Source organism: Panulirus ornatus, chromosome 44 (assembly GCF_036320965.1).
Source record: "Panulirus ornatus isolate Po-2019 chromosome 44, ASM3632096v1, whole genome shotgun sequence".
Lineage (NCBI taxonomy): Eukaryota > Metazoa > Arthropoda > Malacostraca > Decapoda > Palinuridae > Panulirus > Panulirus ornatus.
In genome coordinates, this window is record NC_092267.1 from 4,888,858 (window position 1) to 4,913,811 (window position 24,954).

Sequence of the window (24,954 nt, forward strand, 5' to 3'; positions counted from 1 at the left end):
CAGTTCACTGTGCCTTGTTCTGTTAGGCTCGACCAGTTCTTTATACCTTGTTCTGTTTGGCTCGACCAGTTCCTTATACCTTGTGCTGTTTGGGTCGACCAGTTCCTTATACCTTGTGCTGTTTGGGTCGACCAGTTCTTTACACCTTGTTCTGTTTGGCTCGACCAGTTCCTTATACCTTGTTCTGTTTGGGTCGACCAGTTCCTTATACCTTGTTGTGTGTGGGTCGACCAGTTCACTGCGCATTGTTCTGTTTGGCTCGACCAGTTCACGGCGCCCTTGTTCTGTTAGGCTCGACCAGTTCTTTATACCTTGTTCTGTTTGGCTCGACCAGTTCTTTACACCTTGTTATGTTTGGCTCGACCAGTTCCTTATACCTTGTTCTGTTTGGGTCGACCATTTCACTGCGCATTGTTCTGTTTGGGTCGACCAGTTCCTTATACCTTGTTCTGTTTGGCGCGACCAGTTCTTTACAAATTGTTCTGTTTGGGTCGACCATTTCACTGCGCCTTATCATTATCATGTTCTTCATCTGAGAGATTTAAAAGGCTCATTCCATCTTCTCCTCTAGGTTGAAAAGATGACCCCCATGGTCTGTGGCTAGGAAGCGAACGAAGCTTCGACATTCAGTTGTTTCAGTGATGGACGAATGTTTACATTGACTCAGTGATGGAGTGTTGTTCTTCGGGATATCAGATGTTCTTTAGGTTGATCTCTCGTTCCTTTCTGCTCCTCCCCCCTCCTCCACACACAGACACACACAGACACAGACACACACACAGACACACATACACAGACACACTCACACACACGGTACATACATCCAGTCACTCCACAATAGGAGTTTTTGACCCATTCTCTCACTTCTGTGGGAACATAGACTTGCTGTGCTTATTCCCTGCCACATCAGAGGGCCATGACTTGAACCCATTAAATTCACCCTTGAACTCCACATCAGGGCTATAAACTACCCCAGGGCCATGACCTGAACCTCTTCCATTCACCTTTAGACTCTAAACCTCAACCTCGACTTCTACATCCAAGGCCATGTGATCCACACCCCTTAACTCCAGCCCCGACAGGATCTAAAACCCTTCGATCTCTCCACAGGGCATCAAGACCCTCACGCAGCCGATGGAAATATCGAAATTCGGCTGGTTCGACGCCCTGACGGCCCTCATCTCGGTGATCATGTTCTACTTCGACGTGGTCTCCGACGTGTTGGTGGCCTTCTACATGCGCGACGACCCGGAGACCCAAGACTGGTTCCTCCCCACCGTCTTACTGATCGGTGAGGCCCTAGGGATAGAGGAGGACGTAGACAGGAGGGAGGGATGGAGGGATGGGGGTGTGTCTGGTTCCTCTCCACTGTCCTACTGATCGGCGAGGCCCTAGGGATAGAGGAGGGCGTAGACGGGAGGGATGGAGGGATGGGGGTGTGTCTGGTTCCACTTCACTGTCCTACTGATCGGCGAGGCCCTAGGGATAGAGGAGGGCGTAGACGGGAGGGATGGAGGGAAGAGGTGGGGATGTGTCATGTCTGGGAGCGAAGGACGGGAGTGGTTCAAGACAACAGCATAGAGGGATAGAGGGGATAGAGGGACGTCTCGAGGAGGTGTGGGACGGGAGGATAAGGGATGAACTGACACTAACTAGGAAGTGGTGGACTCGGTACGATCCCTCGACTAGAGGGAGGGGTAACCCTAGTTGTTGAGGGCACGACCTAGAAAAGAAGAGTTGGAATCGGTTAACAAGGGAACGAACCAGGAGAGAAAGGTTCGAAGCAGTGGATAAGGACACGAACCAGAAAAGAAGGGTTCGAATCGGTTAACAAGGGAACGAACTAGGAGAGAAAAGAAGGGTTTGAACCATTCGATATAGAGACGAACCAGAAAAGAAGGGTTTGAACCATTCGATATAGAGATGAACCAGAAAAGAAGGGTTTGAACCCTTTGATAAGGGAACGAACCGGTAAAGAATTCGAACCAGTTGATAAGGCCATCAAGGTTCTGGACCAATCTATAAGGAAACCAACCAAAATAAAGAGGTTTAGACTCACATATTTATAATAAGAGCGATTAACTATCAATGAAGGGCTTGGATGAATTCGTATGGGTATCATCAATAGATAAAAGTGTTCTAACCTGTTGATAGGAGGGCATTATCCAACTGAATAGCATTCGGGCCATTTGATAACCAATTACGAAGGGTTTGGATCAATCTAAAGAAAGGGTTAGGAACCTTAGGAGAGGTTAGGGTTCAGTAAATAAGGGGATTAAACCAGTTACAGGCAGGGACTCTGGGGGAAGGATGAATGCCAGTATTAAATGCAAATATAAGCCAGTTTTAGGGAACTAAAGGCAATGAAAAAGGGTAGCAACCAGTTAGGGAGGTTAGAGAACACTACAGTAGGGTAGAAATAGCTGGGGAGGAAAGAGACCAGCACTGCTATGGAGGGGAGAAACCAGCTGGGGAGGGCAGAGACCATTACAGTATTGTAGAAACCAGCTTGGGTTGGTAGAGAGCAGTACAGTAGGGTAGAAACCAGCTGGGGAGGGCAGAAACCAGTACAGAAGGGCAAAGACCAATAGACTGGTGTCTTAATCAAGGAGTCATCAACAATTAGATCTTTAAGGGAGTAATTAGTAGAATATTCCACTAAATGACTCCTGTTTACTTCCCACGTATTCCCTGTGTGTCATAGAAGGCGACTAAAAGGGAAGGGAGCGGGGGGCTGGAAATCCTCCCCTCTCGTTTTTAGTTTTCCTAATGAAGGAACAGAGGAGGTGGCCAAGTGAGGATATTCCCTCAAGGGCTCAGTCCTCTGTTCTTAACGCTACCTTGCTGACGCGGGAAATGGCGAATAGTATGAATATATATATATATATATATATATATATATATATATATATATATATATAATTATATATATATATATATATATATATATATATATATATATATATATATATATATATATATTGTATTGTTGACTGGTTGGTAAGGTTATTTTATGTATGTATGACTCATAGTGAGGTGCCTGAGGATTGGCGGAATGCGTGCATAGTGCCATTGTACAAAGGCAAAGGGGATAAGAGTGAGTGCTCAAATTACAGAGGTATAAGTTTGTTGAGTATTCCTGGTAAATTATATGGGAGGGTATTGATTGAGAGGGTGAAGGCATGTACAGAGCATCAGATTGGGGAAGAGCAGTGTGGTTTCAGAAGTGGTAGAGGATGTGTGGATCAGGTGTTTGCTTTGAAGAATGTATGTGAGAAATACTTAGAAAAGCAAATTGATTTGTATGTAGCATTTATGGATCTGGAGAAGGCATATGATAGAGTTGATAGAGATGCTCTGTGGAAGGTATTAAGAATATATGGTGTGGGAGGAAAGTTGTTAGAAGCAGTGAAAAGTTTTTATCGAGGATGTAAGGCATGTGTACGTGTAGGAAGAGGGGAAAGTGATTGGTTCTCAGTGAATGTAGGTTTGCGGCAGGGGTGTGTGATGTCTCCATGGTTGTTTAATTTGTTTATGGATGGGGTTGTTAGGGAGGTAAATGCAAGAGTTTTGGAAAGAGGGGCAAGTATGAAGTCTGTTGGGGATGAGAGAGCTTGGGAAGTGAGTCAGTTGTTGTTCGATGATGATACAGCGCTGGTGGCTGATTCATGTGAGAAACTGCAGAAGCTGGTGACTGAGTTTGGTAAAGTGTGTGGAAGAAGAAAGTTAAGAGTAAATGTGAATAAGAGCAAGGTTATTAGGTACAGTAGGGTTGAGGGTCAAGTCAATTGGGAGGTGAGTTTGAATGGAGAAAAACTGGAGGAAGTGAAGTGTTTTAGATATCTGGGAGTGGATCTGGCAGCGGATGGAACCATGGAAGCGGAAGTGGATCATAGGGTGAGGGAGGGGGCGAAAATTCTGGGGGCCTTGAAGAATGTGTGGAAGTCGAGAACATTATCTCGGAAAGCAAAAATGGGTATGTTTGAAGGAATAGTGGTTCCAACAATGTTGTATGGTTGCGAGGCGTGGGCTATGGATAGAGTTGTGCGCAGAAGGATGGATGTGCTGGAAATGAGATGTTTGAGGACAATGTGTGGTGTGAGGTGGTTGGATCGAGTGAGTAACGTAAGGGTAAGAGAGATGTGTGGAAATAAAAAGAGCGTGGTTGAGAGAGCAGAAGAGGGTGTTTTGAAGTGGTTTGGTCACATGGAGAGAATGAGTGAGGAAAGATTGACCAAGAGGATATATGTGTCGGAGGTGGAGGGAACGGGGAGAAGAGGGAGACCAAATTGGAGGTGGAAAGATGGAGTGAAAAAGATTTTGTGTGATCGGGGCCTGAACATGCAGGAGGGTGAAAGGAGGGCAAGGAATAGAGTGAATTGGAGCGATGTGGTATACCGGGGTTGACGTGCTGTCAGTGGATTGAATCAAGGCATGTGACGCGTCTGGGGTAAACCATGGAAAGCTGTGTAGGTATGTATATTTGCGTGTGTGGACGTATGTATATACATGTGTATGGGGGGGGGGGTTGGGCCATTTCTTTCGTCTGTTTCCTTGCGCTACCTCGCAAACGCGGGAGACAGCGACAAAGTATAATAAAAAAAAATAATATATATATATATATATATATATATATATATATATATATATATATCCGTGTTGGAGAATGAGTCACTTGTTATCACATGATTCTTAGAAATTACTTAATTACATTGGATGAAATTCGTATCTATCAGTTTAATCTGTCATTATGAATGTAATTCTCTCCAATTGCTTAATTACATTGGATAGGATTACGATTCGCTATTGATATCTAGTTGTTTAATCTCCCTTATTGAATGTAATTATCTCAAATTACTTAATTACATTGGATAAGATCACGAGTCGTGATTCCTATCAATCAGTCTAATCTCTCATACTGAATGTAATTATCTCAAATTACTTAATTACATTGGATTAGATTACTTGTCATGATTCATATCTATCAGTTTAATCTGACATATTGAATGTAATTCTCTCTGATTACTTAATTACATTGGATTAGACTACTTGTCATGATTCATATCTATCAGTTTAATCTGACATATTGAATGTAATTCTCTCTAATTACTTAATTACATTGGATTAGATTACTTGTCATGATTCATATCTATCAGTTTAATCTGACATTGAATGTAATTCTCTCAAATTACTTAATTACATTGGATTAGATTACTTGTCATGATTCATATCTATCAGTTTAATCTGACATATTGAATGTAATTCTCTCAAATTACTTAATTACATTGGATTAGATTACTTGTCATGATTCATACCTATCACTTTAATCTGACATATTGAATGTAATTCTCTCAAATTACTTAATTACATTGAATCAGATTACTTGTCATGATTCATATCTATCACTTTAATCTGACATATTGAATGTAATTCTCTCTGATTACTTAATTACATTGGATTAGATTACAATTCATGATTCATATCTATCAGTTTAATCTGACATATTGAATGTAATTCTCTCTGATTACTTAATTACATTGGATTAGATTGCAATTCATGATTCATATCTATCACTTTAATCTGAAATATTGAATGTAATCCTCTCAGATTACTTAATTACATTGGATAAGATATTGAGTTTGACCTGTCATAGTGGATGTGATATAGAGGATTAATTCATGATTTAGATTAATCCTTGAATTATCCATCATTATTTCCTCCTCTTCGCCCACAGTCATGCCCTTGGTTGTCGTCAACGGCTTCAGCTTGTATTGGTACTGGTTTGATGAACATGTGTGTGAGCCAGATGGCATGTGTTATAGGTCGCCCAAGGCCACAAGGCAAATGTGGGCCTTTAGGGTCATCGCCCATCTCTTTCTACAGGCCACCATCCTCAGGTCAGTGAAGGGGGGGGGGGGGGGGATGGGTCAGGTCAAAGTTCAAAAGAGAGAGGAAGTCTGATATTCTCTCAAAGTTTAATATTCTCTCCACGTTGGGTCAAGAGAATATTCTAAGGGTTGGAAGGAACACTTTGTGTATGTATGTATTGCCTGGCTCAGTCATCCAACTGATGAAGTAGCGATTACTGTCTTCCTGTGGGGCGGGGTGGCGACAGGAATGGATGAAGGCAAGGCAGTATGAATATGTACCTGTGTATATATGTGATGTCTGCGTATGTGTATGTATATATATATATATATATATATATATATATATATATATATATATATATATATATATATATATATGAGTGGATGGGCCATTGTTTTTATGTTTCCTGACGCTACCATGCTGACGCAGGAAACAGCGATTATGTATAATGATGAAAATGTATGCAGGAAAATCACAACAGACACACGTGATTTTATAAATGCTGAGGAAACCTTTGCGCTTTCGTGTATTAACTCATCTTCAGAGGACAGTTACAGAAGATGTGTCAATATACGAAAAGCGCTCAGGATCATATGTTTCCTTTTCCAGCATATATATATATATATATATATATATATATATATATATATATATATATATATATATATATATATATATATTATTTATTTATTTATTTTGCTTTGTTGCTGTCTCCCGCGTTTGCGAGGTAGCGCAAGGAAACAGACGAAATAAATGGCCCAACCCACTCCCATACACAATGTATATACATACACGTCCACACACGCAAATATACATACCTATACATCTCAATGTACACATATATATACACACACAGACACATACATATATACCCATGCACACAATTCACACTGTCTGCCTTTATTCATTCCCATTGCCACCTCGCCACACATGGGATACCATCCCCCTCCCCCCTCATGTGTGCGAGGTAGCACTAGGAAAAGACAACAAAGGCCCCATTCGTTCACACTCAGTCTCTAGCTGTCATACAATAATGCCCGAAACCACAGCTCCCTTTCCACATCCAGGCCCCACAGAACTTTCCATGGTTTACCCCAGACGCTTCACATACCCCAGTTCAATCCACTGACAGCACGTCAACCCCGGTATACCACATCGATCCAATTCACTCTATACACACACACACACACACACACACACACATATATATATATATATATATATATATATATATATATATATATATATATATATATATATATATTATTTATTTTGCTTTGTCGCTGTCTCCCGCGTTAGCGAGGTAGCGCAAGGAAACAGACGAAAGAATGGCCCAACCCACCCACATACACAATGTATATGCATATACTTCCACACACGCACATATACATACCTATACATCTCAACGTATACATATATATATACACACACAGACATATACATACATACACATGTACATAATTCATACTGTCTGCCCTTATTCATTTCCGTCGCCACCCCGCCACACATGAAATGACAACCCCCTACCCCCGCAAATGCGCGAGGTAGCGCTAGGAAAAGACAACAAAGGCCACATTCGTTGACACTCAGTCTCTAGCGGTCATGTATAATGCACCGAAACCACAGCTCCCTTTCCACATCCAGGCACCAGAAAACTTTCCATGGTTTACCCCAGACGCTTCACATGCCCTGGTTCAATCCATTGACAGCACGTCTACCCCGGTATACCAAATCGTTCCAATTCACTCTATTCCTTGCACGCCTTTCACCCTCCAGCATGTTCAGGCCCCGATCACTCAGAATCTTTTTCACTTCATCTTTCCACTTCCAATTTGGTCTCCCACTTCTCCTCGTTCCCTCCACCTCTGACACATGTATCCTCTTGGTCAATCTTTCCTCACTCATTCTCTACCTGTGACCGAACCAATTCAAAACACCCTCTTCTGCTCTCTCAACCACACTGTTTTTAATACCACATATCTATATTACCCTTTCATTACTTACTCGATGAAACCACCTCACACCACATATTGTCCTCAGACATCTCATTTCCAGCACATCCACCCTCCTCCGCACAACTCTATCTATATCCAACGCCTCGCAACCATATAACATTGTTGGAACCACTATTCCTTTCAACATACCCATTTTTGCTTTCCAAGATAACGCTCTCGACTTCCATACATTTTTCAACGCTCCCAGAACTTTCGCTCCCTCCTTCACCCTATGATTCACTTCAGCTTTCATGATTCCATCTGCTGCCAAATCCACTCCCAGATATCTAACACACTTCACTTCCTGCAGGGGCTCCTGCAGAATCAAAGCTGCGCTGCATTCAGCAGCAGAGAAAGGATGGAGTCATTAGGAGTGCCCCGATGATACATACAGCCTCCCCTCCTGTATAACTTCCCGATCTTCAGATGCAAATGACATGAGGAAGACAGACAACAGGAGGCCTGATTGGCCCACAACTGAATTGTCTGAAAAAAGAAAAAAATAAGATATAACTTGACCAAAAAGAATGATAATGTAATTCCGCTCAGTACTTTCCTTAAACTATCACCGACTTCCCCATTGCTGCACATTAGCCTTTTAGTTTCCCCGTTAACGCTGTCATTTATACAGTTTACTCCTGGCGTGTGTTTCTCCCAGAGTATACCTGAATGTATATGTGTCTCAACGACTTTTTTGAAGGTATTTATAGTCTTAGCATTCACTAAATCTGACGGTCACTTATCCTAGCGCTCAATCCACCTCGCGTTTCAATACCCTTTGGAGACCATCAGCAAAAAAGGTTTCCCTTTGTGTTGTATCCACATATGTATGAATGAATGTTTGTATATCCTTATCATAGTTTCTTAGTTGTGCCCTTGGGTATTTAGATAGCTGATCAGATTTTCTTATCTCACAGATACCTGGATCTGATATACTATGGGGTCAAAAGTGTCAGAGAACAGTCTTTGGTTGGCCCGCATGAACAAGGCGAAGGCCCAGCCCACCACCATCACCACCAGTACAACCACCACAACCACAAGCATAACAACCAACCCCCAGCCGCCGCTTGTGACCAAGATAAGGGTGATAACGGCCTCAAAGAAGCGACAAATGGTGATTGTATAATGACCTTTTTTGACGAGGGAGGGAAGGGTGATAACGGCCTCAAAGAAGCGACAAATGGTGATTGTATAATGACCTTTTTTGATGAGGGAAGGAAGGGTGATAGTGGCCTCAAAGAAGCGACAAATGGTGATTGTATAATGACCTTTTTTGATGAGGGAAGGAAGGGTGATGTGGTGGGCATTAATGATCAAAGGTTCAGAAAGTTAGGTTGTGGTGATGTGGAGAGAGAGAGAGAGAGAGAGAGAGAGAGAGAGAGAGAGAGAGAGAGAGAGAGAGAGAGAGAGAGAGAGAGAGAGAGATTTGACCCATACCTAATGTCAAAAAGTTATCAATGGTTTAGTTTAAGTGTGTTTGAGAGAGAGAGAGAGAGAGAGAGAGAGAGAGAGAGAGAGAGAGAGAGAGAGAGAGAGAGAGAGAGAGAGAGAGAGAGATTTCCTGGGTCGGTCAGTGAGAGAGAGAGAGAGGGAGAGGGGGAGAAAGATTTTCTGGTTCGTTCAGTGAGAGAGAGAGAGAGAGAGAGAGAGAGAGAGAGAGAGAGAGAGAGAGAGAGAGAGAGAGAGAGAGAGAGAGAGAGAGAGAGAGAGAGAGAGAGAGAGAGAGAGAGAGAGAGAGAGAGAGAGAGAGAGAGAGAGAGAGAGAGGAATTATCTGAGAAATACTTGAAATACGATAAGGGTTGGGGGAGGGGTAGGGCGAGGAGTTTGGGGAGGAAAGGTAAACAAAGACACCCTCCACCTCCTAGGTAAACAAAGACACACCTCCTCCCTCTCCCTGTGAGTGACGTATGCTTGCCTGCCTCGCCAGGATACAACAGCATTGTTGGGGCGGCCGTGGAGGAGGCGCCACGACCCAGGTACCGTGTGCTGTGGGTGCACGCCGAGAGGGACGCTGCCAACGTGGACGTGTTGTCCTCAATGGTGCAGGACGCGCCCCAGCTGATCCTCCAGCTGTACATCATGACGAACACCGTCCCTGCGCAGGCCCTGCAGGGCCAGATCAGCCAGACGTGTGAGTGCTCTGTCTGCGCATCTGTGTATGTGGCCTTGTCTCCCCTGTCTGTATATACCTGTCTGTAGATATACCTGTCTGTTAATATTCCTGTCTGTTGATATACTTGTCTGTTGATATACCTGTCTGTTGATATACCTGTCTGTTAATATACCTGTCTGTTAATATTCCTGTCTGTTGATATACCTGTCTGTTGATATACTTGTCTCTAGATGTGCCTGTCTGTTGATATACCTGTCTGTTAATATTCCTGTCTGTTGATATACTTGTCTGCTGATATACTTGTCTCTAGATATGCCTGTCTGTTAATATTCCTGTCTGTTGATATACTTGTCTGTTGATATACCTGTCTGTTGATATACCTGTCTGTTGATATACTTGTCTGTTGATATACCTGTCTGTTGATATACCTGTCTGTTAATATACCTGTCTGTTAATATTCCTGTCTGTTGATATACTTGTCTGTTGATATACTTGTCTCTAGATGTGCCTGTCTGTTGATATACCTGTCTGTTAATATTCCTGTCTGTTGATATACTTGTCTGCTGATATACTTGTCTCTAGATATGCCTGTCTGTTGATATACCTGTCTGTTGATATACCTGTCTGTTGATATACCTGTCTGTTGATATACTTGTCTGTTGATATACTTGTCTCTAGATATGCCTGTCTGTTGATATACTTGTCTGTTGATATACTTGTCTCTAGATGTGCCTGTCTGTTGATATACCTGTCTGTTAATATTCCTGTCTGTTGATATACTTGTCTGCTGATATACTTGTCTCTAGATATGCCTGTCTGTTGATATACCTGTCTGTTGATATACCTGTCTGTTGATATACCTGTCTGTTGATATACTTGTCTGTTGATATACTTGTCTCTAGATATGCCTGTCTGTTGATATACTTGTCTCTAGATGTGCCTGTCTGTTGATATACCTGTCTGTTGATATTCCTGTCTGTTGATATTCCTGTCTGTAGATATTCCTGTCTGTATATACCTGTCTGTAGATATGCCTGTCTGTATATATACGTGTCAGTAGAGATACCTGTTTGTAGATATCCCTGTTTGTATATATACGTGTCAGTAGATATGCCTGTCTGTAGATATGCCTCCCTGTACATACCTGTCTATAGATATACCTGTCTATAGATATACCTGTCTGTAAAAATACCTGTATAAAGATATACCTGTCTGTATATATACCCGTCTATAGATATACTCACCTGTAGATATACCTGTGTGAAGATATACCTGTCTGTATATATGCCCGTCTATAGATATACCCACCTGTAGACATACTTGTCTGTAGATAAGTATCAGTGCCTACGTTTGATCTAGTTTTATGTAGCTGGCTACTTATATGTAAATAGCTTATGTTTCCTTGCTTAGACTAATGTGTTTTTTAGTGATATCTTTTTAATCTTGGAGGCTTAATTGAAATATAGAGAGGATTATAAAAAGTCAAGGAGAAGTACTTAAGAATTTTGAAGGAATTGAAAAACCTGTCTTTTAAAGTGTTCCAGGTCGTAGTTATTGGGAAGGACATGAGTGGGTAAAAAGTCCCAAAGTTTGGAGGTGTAAGGAAAGAAACAGTGATCAAAACGGCCCACCCCCTTTGAGTTGCCAAGGGCCGCAATGTAAGCAAAGTGTGTCACAGAAAGGTTCAGTTGCCGTGATGTGTTGTAGACGAGGGCAGGAGGTGGCGGGGGCCCTAATATCATACACAGGCGCAGTAGAAGGCAGTTTCTCAGGAGAAACCACTCTCTCAGTAGCAGCTATCGTTTCGATAGGCTTTGACATCCTTCTCTTACTCATGCCACAGTTTGTAGAGATAATACCTTGATGAATGATTGTCAAAACCCACAGAGGTTTGGTTGTGGAAGTATGATGTATCATTACACACTCGAGGGAGGGTTATAAGCTAAGGACTGAATCATTAGCATATATCAAAGAGTTCCTTTTGTCTTGAGTCTTGTGTCCAGCTTGACGGATGGTCACGTATAGTGAGTGTGCCTGACATATCAATCAGATTCGTCCATATATGTGCTCCATATACTCGTCTCTGTGGTTCTTCATCTTGCTCAGAAGTCTCCCTCCAGCTGTTTTCTTTTCACCTTTGACTCCTACTTCTTCGTGCTTGAAGGACGTCGTCACATATCTTGTACCTTCCTCCATGTTCTACCGTTCTTCAATCCTCCATTTCTCACCCATTCCTTCCATATTTATTCCTCCATAGACTCCGTGTTTACCTTTCCTCATCTATCATCGACACACACACTCGTGTAATTTTTGTTTCAACTAAGTTTTCCTTGTCATGCTGCACCTCGCGGGTTGCCAGGCCCCTCCTCGTCTACCCAGTTCTCACAGTGCCTTCCTCCTGACAGTGATAATGCAGCTCCTGTCGGTGGCAGCGTCCTTAGTGGCCATGGCCTGGTCTGTGGCTTCCTTCTCCAAGGCGACGCGTTTAGCTGAAGCGTCCATCGGGAACCTCAGTCCAGCAGGTCTCCTGCTCCTCTCCCTGGCCCACTTCTGCTCCATCGCGCCACAGGTGAGGTGAAATGCGCTGTCACGGGTGATGGGATTAATGCACTGGCATGAGCGTCCCCTTCCCGAAACCTGACGTGCTTGTGTTCTGTTGTATGGGAATGGGTGATTGAATTTGCATAGGGTTGCTTCATTTTCTTACATTCGTAGACTGCTTGTTGAAGGTGACGCATGAGCTTTCTTACTGTAGAGGGTTACGCATGGCCTACCTTACTGTAGGGGGTTACGCATGGCCTGGTTTACTGTAGAGGGTTACGCATGGCCTACCTTACTGTAGGGGGTTACGCATGGCCTGGTTTACTGTAGAGGGTTACGCATGGCCTGGTATACTGTAGAAGGATACGCATGACCTGCCTCACTGTATAAGGTTACGCATGACATGGCCTGCCTGGTTGTAGAAGGTTACGCATAGCTTGCCTGACTGTAGAAGGTTACGCATGGCCTGCCTTACTGTAGAGGGTTATACATGACCTGCTTTACTGTAGAAGGTTACGCATTGCTTGCCTTACTGTAGAAGGCTATGCATGAAAACCCACAGTATAGAACAAATGAAACTGCTGTTTTATATATATATATATATATATATATATATATATATATATATATATATATATATATATATATATATACACGAGCTAAGTGCATATGAACGCGCACCTTCATAGAACGTACAAACCTCCAACAGCCAGGATCGAACCCGGGACCCCTGTGCAACAGGCGGGAGTGCTGCCGCTAGGCTATGGGCCTGGCGAATAGGTTCGGTAAAAGGGTATCTACTGGCTATGTGCGCCTGTTGGGAAATAACCGGTGTAGACCCCGTTGCTCACCAACGTGAGACGAAGGGTATTCAAGTACATAGTATTCGAATAGTTATTTCCTATTAGCCAGGCCCATAGCCTAGCGGTTAGCATGCCTGCCTCTTGCACAGGGATCCCAGGTTCGATCCTGGCTGTTGGAGGCTTGTATGATATATATATATATATATATATTCTATTACATATTTATTTATTATACTTAACTGCCGTCTCCCGCGTGAGCGAGGTAGCGCATGGAAACAGACGAGGAATGGCCCAATCCACCTACATACTAATGTATATACATAAACGCCCACGCACACACATATACATACATATATATTTCACCGTATACATACATATACATACACAGACATATACATATATACACATGTACATATTCATACTTGCTGCCTTCATCTATTCTCGTCGCCACCCCGACACACACGAAATAGCATCCCCCCTCCTCCAGCGATATATATATATATATATATATATATATATATATATATATATATATATATATATATATATATATATATATATATATATATCAGAAGGATAGACTTTGTTTTTCAGACCTGTCACTGAATTTTGAACACTTGCCTAAAAATACCATCAAACATTTTCTGAATTTTTGACTCGTCTCTTGTGAATAACAGATAGAAAAAGAAAAAAAAATTATCCAGTTTTTAATCGGAAAAACTACACACACACACACACACACACACACACACACACACACACACACACACACACCATACGACCACTCCTGGAAACACTAGGCCCTTGTTCGAATCTCTGCCCAGGCAGAGAGTAAAGCAAGATTGTTATTTTTACCTTTTTCCTCGCAGGTCTTATGTTTCGCCCTGTTCTCCAGCAAGTACCTGATTGAGTTCCTGGTCATTGTGTCTTGCCACTGGGTGGCAACCAGCACCCTCGTCCTAGTCCAGGTAGGTTCCTGGTCCTCACCGGTAAGGGAACTCCCCTCTGGATCTAACTGCTTTAGAACCAGTTTTATGTCCTGGTAATCGGGTGGGAAAGGGGGCGGTGGTAATCCTTCGCTGTGGTTCTCTTAAGTGGAAACAAAGCTTTAAGGTATGATCAAGAATTGTATCAGTGGTGGACATAGAGAGAGATAGGAAGGAATCTTTTGAGTACATAAGACATAAGAATTTTATTATGAAACTCTGCAATTGTAAACTTATTTAGATAATTGGTCATTGGTGATAATATTGATGTTGGTGAGCGTGTATGCTAAGCCACATCTGTTGTATTTTGATGTATATGTATACAATTATCTCCCATACTTTTACATAATTTATTTATTTTGTTTGTGAGACTATATGTATAGTGCATTACAAATAGAATAAAGTGAGGTGTTGATTATTATTATTATTATTATTATTATTATTATTATTATTATTATTATTATTATTATCATTATTATTATTATTATTAAGGAAAGTTGGGGAGAACTTTAGATTGAAAGATGAATGTACATGATGACTGGCGAAGGCAGAGGAGTTTTGTAGAATGAGGTTGAGTCTGGTTGAAAGCACAATGAAGCTGAGTATACAAGATGAAAGCAGAGGAGTGTTTTTGAATGAAGCTGAGTATGCAAGATGAGAGCAGAGGAATGTTTTTGAATGAAACTGAATATGCAAAATGAAAGCAGAGCAGTGTTTTCGAATGAAGTTGATTATTATACATGAAGGCAGGAGAGTGTTTTCGAATGAAACTTATTATGCGTGGTGAAGGCAGAGGAGTATTTTTGAAGGAAGCAGAGGAGTATTTTTGAAGGAAGCAGAGGAGTATTTTTGAAGGAAGCTGAGGAGTATTTAGGAGTAGAACAGGACACTTTGATAGGGAAATAGATCAACAATGCTAGGAGCCAAAAAAATTAGACAGTGTAATTAGAACAAGACATCAAAAATGGTCATGCAAAATTACTTTTGAGTGATTATCGAATTACATGCGTGCGCATGGCTGTGCATCACCCAGAGTCGTGCCATAAGGGAAGCGAGAGAGATGTACATGACTGCATGAGACTCACTGTTTGACACAGGGATGGTAAAGAGATACATATGATCAGTTTGGAAGCAGTCGCGGCCCTGTTTTATCTTCGCTTTTGCCTGATCCTATTCAAAATTCGAATGGTTTACAGGATCCAAAGTCGCATACATGATATTTATTGCTTTATATATGGAGTGCGATGCAAATTATTACGAATATTAATGAAAGGGAATTGAGTGTAAAGTATGGTGAAGATCCCCCAGTGTCCAATAGCATTTTGGCCTTTTGTTTTGACCCCCTCATGAGGGCACAAGAGACAAGATCGGAGTGTATTCTCTTCAGAACAAAAGAACATCATGGAGGGGGTTCTCGATTCCCTTCGTCCATCCCTCAAAAGGTCTCCAGATCCGTTGGGTAAACTTGCATTTGTCCTTTCCATCCCTAAGGAGGCCATTAGATTCCGCTGGTGATCTGTGTTCCGGTTTCCATGGGTGCGAATGATTTATATTCCGGTTTCCATGGGTGCGAATGATCTGTGTTCCTGTTTCCATGGGTGCGAAGCTTTAGCCGAACTTTCCCTCCTTCAACAGCTTACATGCTGCCAAACTATGAACGAACCCCTTCTTTCCCCAGCAGCTTAAGTCACTACCTAACTATAACCACGCCTTCCTCCTCTCTCTCTCCATGACAGCTTATCTGCTGCCCAGATCCAATTCGTCTGAGCGCCACATTTACCCACGACATGAGGAAAGGCCCCTGCAGTAGAGTGGACGATATCGCCTTCAGCGCCGCCTTCGGGTTGATCCTCCTCTACACCTTCATGGACGTCGGAGGAAGGGCGCCGAGGATTCAAGGTGGCGTCTTCCACGCCTTCAGGCTGGTGGAGGAGGCCTGCATGCTAGCGTTCTGGTAAGTCACACTCAAAGGACTGGATTCGAAGCCCACCCTGGCCAAGGCGTGTGACTTTCTTGGCCACATGGAGGTTGAAAAGGACACAAAAACATAACAATTCGGGTGATTTTTGCTTGTTCCAACCTCATATATATATATATATATATATATATATATATATATATATATATATATATATATATATATATATATATATATTATCCCTGGGGATGGGGAATTAAGAATACTTCCCACGTATTCCCTGCGTGTCGTAGAAGGCGACTAAAAGGGGAGGGAGCGGGGGGCTGGAAATCCTCCCCTCTCGTTTTTTTTTTTTAATTTTCCAAAAGAAGAAACAGAGGGGGCCAGGTGAGGATATTCCAAAAAAGGCCCAGTCCTCTGTTCTTAACGCTACCTCGCTAATGCGGGAAATGGCGAATAGTATGAAAGAAAAGAAATATATATATATGAGTATTTTGAAGGTTTGTTGAATGTGTTTGATGATAGAGTGGCAGATATAGGGTGTTTTGGTCGAGGTGGTGTGCAAAGTGCGAGGGTTAGGGAAAATGATTTGGTAAACAGAGAAGGGGTAGTAAAAGCTTTGCGGGAGATGAAAGCCAGCAAGGCAGCAGGTTTGGATGGTATTGCAGTGGAATTTATTAAAAAAGGTGGTGACTGTATTGTTGACTGGTTGGTAAGGTTATTTAATGTATGTATGACTCATGGTGAGGTGCCTGAGGATTGGCGGAATGCGTGCATAGTGCCATTGTACAAAGGCAAAGGGGATAAGAGTGAGTGCTCAAATTACAGAGGTATAAGTTTGTTGAGTATTCCTGGCAAATTATATGGGAGGGTATTGATTGAGAGGGTGAAGGCATGTACAGAGCATCAGATTGGGGAAGAGCAGTGTGGTTTCAGAAGTGGTAGAGGATGTGTGGATCAGGTGTTTGCTTTGAAGAATGTATGTGAGAAATACTTAGAAAAGCAAATGGATTTGTATGTAGCATTTATGGATCTGGAGAAGGCATATGATAGAGTTGATAGAGATGCTCTGTGGAAGGTATTAAGAATATATGGCGTGGGAGGCAAGTTGTTAGAAGCAGTGAAAAGTTTTTATCGAGGATGTAAGGCATGTGTACGTGTAGGAAGAGAGGAAAGTGATTGGTTCTCAGTGAATGTAGGTTTGCGGCAGGGGTGTGTGATGTCTCCATGGTTGTTTAATTTGTTTATGGATGGGGTTGTTAGGGAGGTGAATGCAAGAGTTTTGGTAAGAGGGGCAAGTATGAAGTCTGTTGGGGATGAGAGAGCTTGGGAAGTGAGTCAGTTGTTGTTCGCTGATGATACAGCGCTGGTGGCTGATTCATGTGAGAAACTACAGAAGCTGGTGACTGAGTTTGGTAAAGTGTGTGAAAGAAGAAAGTTAAGAGTAAATGTGAATAAGAGCAAGGTTATTAGGTACAGTAGGGTTGAGGGTCAAGTCAATTGGGAGGTGAGTTTGAATGGAGAAAAACTGGAGGAAGTGAAGTGTTTTAGATATCTGGGAGTGGATCTGGCAGCGGATGGAACCATGGAAGCGGAAGTGGATCATAGGGTGGGGGAGGGGGCGAAAATTCTGGGGGCCTTGAAGAATGTGTGGAAGTCGAGAACATTATCTCGGAAAGCAAAAATGGGTATGTTTGAAGGAATAGTGGTTCCAACAATGTTGTATGGTTGCGAGGCGTGGACTATGGATAGAGTTGTGCGCAGGAGGATGGATGTGCTGGAAATGAGATGTTTGAGGACAATGTGTGGTGTGAGGTGGTTTGATCGAGTAAGTAACGTAAGGGTAAGAGAGATGTGTGGAAATAAAAAGAGTGTGGTTGAGAGAGCAGAAGAGGGTGTTTTGAAATGGTTTGGGCACATGGAGAGAATGAATGAGGAAAGATTGACCAAGAGGATATATGTGTCGGAGGTGGAGGGAACGAGGAGAAGACGGAGACCAAATTGGAGGTGGAAAGATGGAGTGAAGAAGATTTTGTGTGATCGGGGCCTGAACATGCAGGAGGGTGAAAGGAGGGCAAGGAATAGAGTGAATTGGAGTGATGTGGTATACCGGGGTTGACGTGCTGTCAGTGGATTGAATCAAGGCAGGTGAAGCGTCTGGGGTAAACCATGGAAAGCTGTGTAGGTATGTATATTTGCGTGTGTGGACGTATGTATATACATGTGTATGGGGGTGGGTTGGGCCATTTCTTTCGTCTGTTTCCTTGCGCTACCTCGCAAACGCGGGAGACAGCGACAAAGCAAAAAAAAAAAAAAATATATATATATATATATATATATATATATATATATTTTTTTTATTATTATACTTTGTCGCTGTCTCCCGCGTTAGCGAGGTAGCGCAAGGAAACACGCGAAAGAATGGCCCAACCCACCCACATACACATGTATGTACATACACGTCCACATACGCACATACACATACCTATACATCTCAACGTATACATATATATACACATACAGTCATATACATATGTACACGTGCATAATTCATACTGTCTGCCCTTATTCATTCCCGTCGCCACCCCGCCAAACATGAAATGATATCCCCCTCCTCCCGCATGTGCGCGAGGTAGCGCTAGGAAAAGACAACAAAGGCCACATTCGTTCACACTCAGTCTCTAGCTGTCATGTAGAATGCACCGAAACCACAGATCCCTTTCCACATCCAGGCCCCACAAAACTATCCATAGTTTACCCCAGACGCTTCACATGCCCTGGTTCAATCCATTGACAGCACGTCGACCCCGGTACACCACATCGTTCCAATTCTCTATTCCTTGCACGCCTTTCACCCTCCTGCATGTTCAAGCCCCCGATAATTCAGAATCTTTTTCACTCCAACTTTCCACCTCCAATTTGGTCTCCCACTTCTCCTCGTACCCTCCACCTCTGACACACATATCCTCCTGGTCAATCTTTCCTCACTCATTCTCTCCATGTGACCAAACCATTTCAAAACTCCCTCTCCTGCTCTCTCAACCACACTCTTTTTATTACCACACATCCCTCTTACCCTTTTATTACTTACTCGATCAAACCACCTCACACCACATATTGTCCTCATATCTCATTTCTAGCACATCCACCCTCCTCCGCACACTCCTCGCAACCATATAACATTGTTGGAACCACTATTCCTTCAACATACCCTTTTTTGCTTTCCAAGATAACGTTCTCGACTTCCACACATTTTTTCAACGCTCCCAGAACTTTCGCCCCCTCCCCCACCCTATGACTCACTTCAGCTTCCATGGTTCCATCCGCTGCCAAATCCACTCCTAGATATCTAAAACTCTTCCCTTCCTCCAGTTTTTCTCTATTCAAACTTACCTCCCAGTTGACTTTTCCCTCAACCCTACTGTACCTAATAACATTGCTCTTATTCGCATTTACTCTCAGCTCTCTTCTTTCACACACTTTACCAAACTCAGTCACCAGCTTCTGCAGTTTCTCACATGAATCAGCCACCAGCGCTGTATCATCAGCGAACAACAACTGACTCACTTCCCAAGCTCTCTCATCCACAACCGACTGCATACTTGCACCTCTTTCCAAAACTCTTGCATTCACCTCCCTAACAATCTAACAACCTACTGCCCGCGTATCTCCTGCTTGTCGCAAAAGGCATCTAAAAAGGGTGGGAGCTAGAAATCCTCCCCTCCTGTATTACTTTCCATAAGAAGTAACAGAAGAAAGAACCAAGTGAGGTTAGTTTTTTCCCTAAAAGGCTCTTAAGGTCATTTCTTGGACGCTACCTAGCTCACGCAGGAAATAGCGAATATATATTTAGATAGATAGATATGTAAATAGTGCAGTAGATTTCTTATTTTTATGAGAATTTCTTTAAACACGAACAAAATTCTGCATACAATAAGAGAATTACAAGATTCCAATTTTCTTTATTCCAGTTTTCTTTCATAATATCATAAAGTGGGTAACTTTAAATTTTTTCCCCTCTGTGTCAACAGGTACTTGGCCACGGACGGCAACATGTGGTACCACTGGCTGCCCCTGGTGCTGGTGTCTGTGCTGTGTGTCTTGGGCGGCTTGTTCCTCCTCGCTTACCTCGCCTGCGCCGACCCTGACCGTCGCTCCAAGCGCCTCCTCACCGTATGACATAGTTCCCCCTTAATCCAACCCCAAGACGACTTAGCGAAGTCCCTTTTAGGCTTTAAAGAAAACGTTGACTGCATGAGTGAAGGGGATACTTTTCTAATCCTCCTGAACTGCTTTAGACAAATGTATTCTCAGGAAGGTGCAATATTTGAGCTGCATAAACTATTTGCTCTACTAGGTTTGTCACAATGAATGGTATTTGAAGTCTTCCCCACTTTGTGTCGTCTTTGGAAAGTCCGGGAGGTGTATGGGGATGTTCTAGTAATATGCAAATGAAGGGGAAGTATCTTTGGTAAATATTTGAGAGAGATCTTTAATGGATAAGACGGAGAATCACTGGGAGAAAGTGATATATCCAAAGCTTTATTTCAATCAGGCGTACGTTACAGGAAGGAACATTGGAACGGAACGGAACGTATCGGAACGAAACAGAGGCCTATTTCTTCGAGACTTCAAATGCCTCCAAATCTTTAGGCGGTTGGAGTGTGGTCAGCTGCTGTGGCACAGCCGTGCGATCTACAGTTGCACAGCTGTGCACAGCAGCTCTGGCGACGTGGAGAACGACAGACACGCGAACCACGTAATCTGAGTGAAATGACCTTAATCCAGTGTGATTACTAACAGTCGTTTAACTATGGTGAAGAGTAAATAATAACTGGAAATCTGGAACGGTTGGAACAGTGAACTCAGTGGGATAATGAAACGAAACGCTGATACTCTCACCGGACACTGAAACGAAACGCTGATGTTCAGTGGGACACTGAAACGGAACGCTGATGTTCAGTGGGACACTGAAACGAAACGCTGATGTTCAGTGGGACACTGAAACGGAACGCTGATGTTCAGTGGGACACTGAAACGGAACGCTGATGTTCAGTGGGACACTGAAACGGAACTGTGAAATCAGTGGGACACTGAAACGAAACGCTGATGTTCGTTTTGATGCGAGTGTATAGTGAGGTAATTTGTGAGTTATATAGTGTGAGTTGTGAGAATACTGCGTTAATGTAAGACTCGTTTGATCTCTTTGAGCACGACGGTACGACCCTTGAGCACGACGGTACGACCCTCGAACCCGACGGTACGGCCCTTAAGCACGACGGTACGACCCTTGAGCACGACGGTACGATCCTTGAGCACGACGGTACGACCCTTGAGCACGACGGTACGACCCTTGAGCACGACGGTACGACCCTCGAACACGACGGTACGACTCGTCGTGCTCAAGGGTCGTACCGTCGTGCTTAAGGGCCATATTCATGTGATTGAAGGCGAAGGCGTTGAGGTAGTCTGTGGTGAGCCACAGACAGTGTAGTCTGTGGTGAGCCACAGACAGTGTAGTCTGTGGAGAGCCACAGACAGTGTAGTCTGTGGAGAGCCACAGACAGTGTAGTCTGTGGTGAGCCACAGACAGTGTAGTCTGTGGAGAACCACAGACAGTGTAGTCTGTGGAGAGCCACAGACAGTGTAGTCTGTGGAGAGCCACAGACAGTGTAGTCTGTGGTGAGCCACAGACAGTGTAGTCTGTGGAGAGCCACAGACAGTGTAGTCTGTGGAGAGCCACAAACAGTGTAGTCTGTGGAGAGCCACAGGCAGTGTAGTCTGTGGAGAGCCACAGACAGTGTAGTCTGTGGAGAGCCACAGACAGTGTAGTCTGTGGAGAGCCACAGACAGTGTAGTCTGTGGAGAGCCACAGACAGTGTAGTCTGTGGAGAGCAACAGACAGTGTAGTCTGTGGAGAGCCACAGACAGTGTAGTCTGTGGAGAGCCACAGACAGTGTAGTCTGTGGAGAGCCACAGACAGTGTAGTCTGTGGTGAGCCACAGACAGTGTAGTCTGTGGAGAGCCACAGACAGTGTAGTCTGTGGAGAGCCACAGACAGTGTAGTCTGTGGAGAGCCACAGACAGTGTAGTCTGTGGTGAGCCACAGACAGTGTAGTCTGTGGAGAGCCACAGACAGTGTAGTGTGTGGAGAGCCACAGACAGTGTAGTCTGTGGTGAGCCACAGACAGTGTAGTCTGTGGTGAGCCACAGACAGTGTAGTCTGTGGTGAGCCACAGATAGTGTAGTCTGTGGTGGGCCATAGACAGTGTAGTCTGTAGTGGGCCACAGACAGTGTAGTCTGTGGTGAGCCACACACACTGTAGTCTGTGGTGGGCCACAGTGTAGTCTGTGGTGAGCCATAGACACTGTAGTATGTGGTGAGCTACAGATAGTGTAGTCTGTGGTGAGCCACAGACAGTGTAGTCTGTGGAACTCTTTGCCATATTGTGATTTTTTTTTCAGAGGAGTGATATCTTATACTTTACATATGTACTTAAATACATTCTCAAAATATTGACTCGCTCCTTTTCATAATGACCAAAATTATAAGTAACATAATTGACTCCTTAAATCAACTTGAAGGAAGACTTCCTAAAAAAGAATTTAAGGGACTTAGACGAGCTAACAAGAGTGGATATTACAGATGGATTCGAACCTAAACACATACAAAGTTTATGCACTTTGGCTGCCCCAAAAGTATAAATCATAAAAACAAAATACATGATGTATCAATACAAGATGTTGAAGAAGAGAAGGGTCTTTGGCAAAGGAATCCAAACAGAAACAGATGACTGGATCCCTTCTACAAAGGTATTGAGAAAGAAACAGATCACGGGATCCCTTTTACAAAGGAATTTAAACAAACAGACACTGGATCCCTTTTACAAAGGAATTCAAACAGAAACAGATCACTGGATCCCTTCTATAAAGGAATTCAAACAGAAACAGACCACTGGATCCCTTTTACAAAAGAGTTCAAACAGAAACAGATCACTGGATCCCTTCGAAGCTGATTCTAACATTAGAAGAGACATGAATATCATAGATCAGCGATATAAGAGTAGATATACGTATACTGTATATCAAAAGATAAAACTATATACATTTCATGTAAAACATTATATACTTTTTATGTAAAAACATATACTTTTCATATAAAACATTGTATACTTTTTATGTAAAGACATTATGTACTTTTCATGTAAAACATTATATACTTTAATGTAAAACATTATATACTTTTCATGTAAACATTATGTACTTTTCATGTAAACATTGTCTACTTTTTATGTTAACCATTATATGTACTTTTCATGTAAAAACATAATATACTTTTCATGTAAAAATATTATATACTTTTTCATGTAGCTAAATATGGGCAAATAATGTCAGTATTGGATCTGAATGGAAAATATTCATTAAGTCTAATCTCAAAACGTTTCTATGGCACGACTTTCAACCAATCTGATTGGCCAGTCATTTCACTGATGTGGTTATCAATGATGACTTTGGGGAACGATAAACAACGCCTTATTTCATATATATATACATACATATATATATATATATATATATATATATATATATATATATATATATATATATATACATACATACATACATATACATATATATATATATATATATATATATATATATATATATATATATATATATATATATATATTTTCTTTTTTTTTTTTGCTTTGTCGCTGTCTCCCGCGTTTGCGAGGTAGCGCAAGGAAACAGACGAAAGAAATGGCCCAACCCACCCCCATACACATGTATATACATACACGTCCACATACGCAAATATACATACTTATACATCTCAACGTATACATTTATATATACACAGACATATACATATATACACATGTACATAATTCACACTGTCTGCCTTTATTCATTCCCATCGTCACCTCGCCACACATGAAATAACATCCCCCTCCCCCCCACATGTGCGCGAGGTAGCGCTAGGAAAAGACAACAAAGGCCACATTCGTTCACACTCAGTCTCTAGCTGCCAAGTAATAATGCACCGAAACCACAGCTCCCTTTCCACATCCAGGCTCCGCACAACTTTCCATGGTTTACCCCAGACGCTTCACATGCCCTGGTTCAGTCCATTGACAGCATGTCAACCCCGGTATACCGCATCGTTCTAATTCACTTTATTCCTTGCACGCCTTTCATCCTCCTGCATGTTCAGGCCCCGATCAATCAAAATCTTTTTCACTCCATCTTTCCACCTCCAATCTGGTCTCCCACTTCTCGTTCCCTCCACTTCTGACACATATATCCTCTTGGTCAATCTTTCCTCACTCATTCTCTCCATGTGCCCAAACCATTTCAAAACACCCTCTTCTGCTCTCTCAACCACACTCTTTTTATTACCACACATCTCTCTTACCCTTACGTTACTTACTCGATCAAACCACCTCACACCACACATTGTCCTCAAACATCTCATTTCCAGCACATCCATCCTCCTCTGCACAACTCTATCTATAGCCCACGCCTCGCAACCACATAACATTGTTCGAACCACTATTCCTTGAAATATACCCATTTTTGCTTTCCGAGATAATGTTCTTAACTTCCATACATTCTTCAACGCTCCCAGAACTTTCGCCCCCTCCCCCACCCTATGATTCACTTCCGCCTCCATGGTTCCGTCCGCTGCCAAATCGTGCGTCGTAACGTAAATATAATCGTAATGA

General features: G+C 42.6%; 1 protein-coding gene across 1 annotated transcript; it reads left to right on the forward strand.

The window, feature by feature from the left end:
• Positions 1-1,085: 1,085 nt before the first annotated feature.
• On the forward strand, positions 1,086-21,823 carry LOC139762686 (XK-related protein 6-like). Its single transcript, XM_071687646.1, has 8 exons — positions 1,086-1,291; positions 5,735-5,897; positions 8,783-8,979; positions 9,795-9,998; positions 12,386-12,549; positions 14,194-14,292; positions 16,047-16,264; positions 20,260-21,823. The coding sequence occupies exons 1-8, from the start codon at positions 1,135-1,137 to the stop codon at positions 20,405-20,407; spliced, it is 1,350 nt and encodes a 449-aa protein (XP_071543747.1). The 5' UTR covers positions 1,086-1,134; the 3' UTR covers positions 20,408-21,823.
• Positions 21,824-24,954: the final 3,131 nt, after the last annotated feature.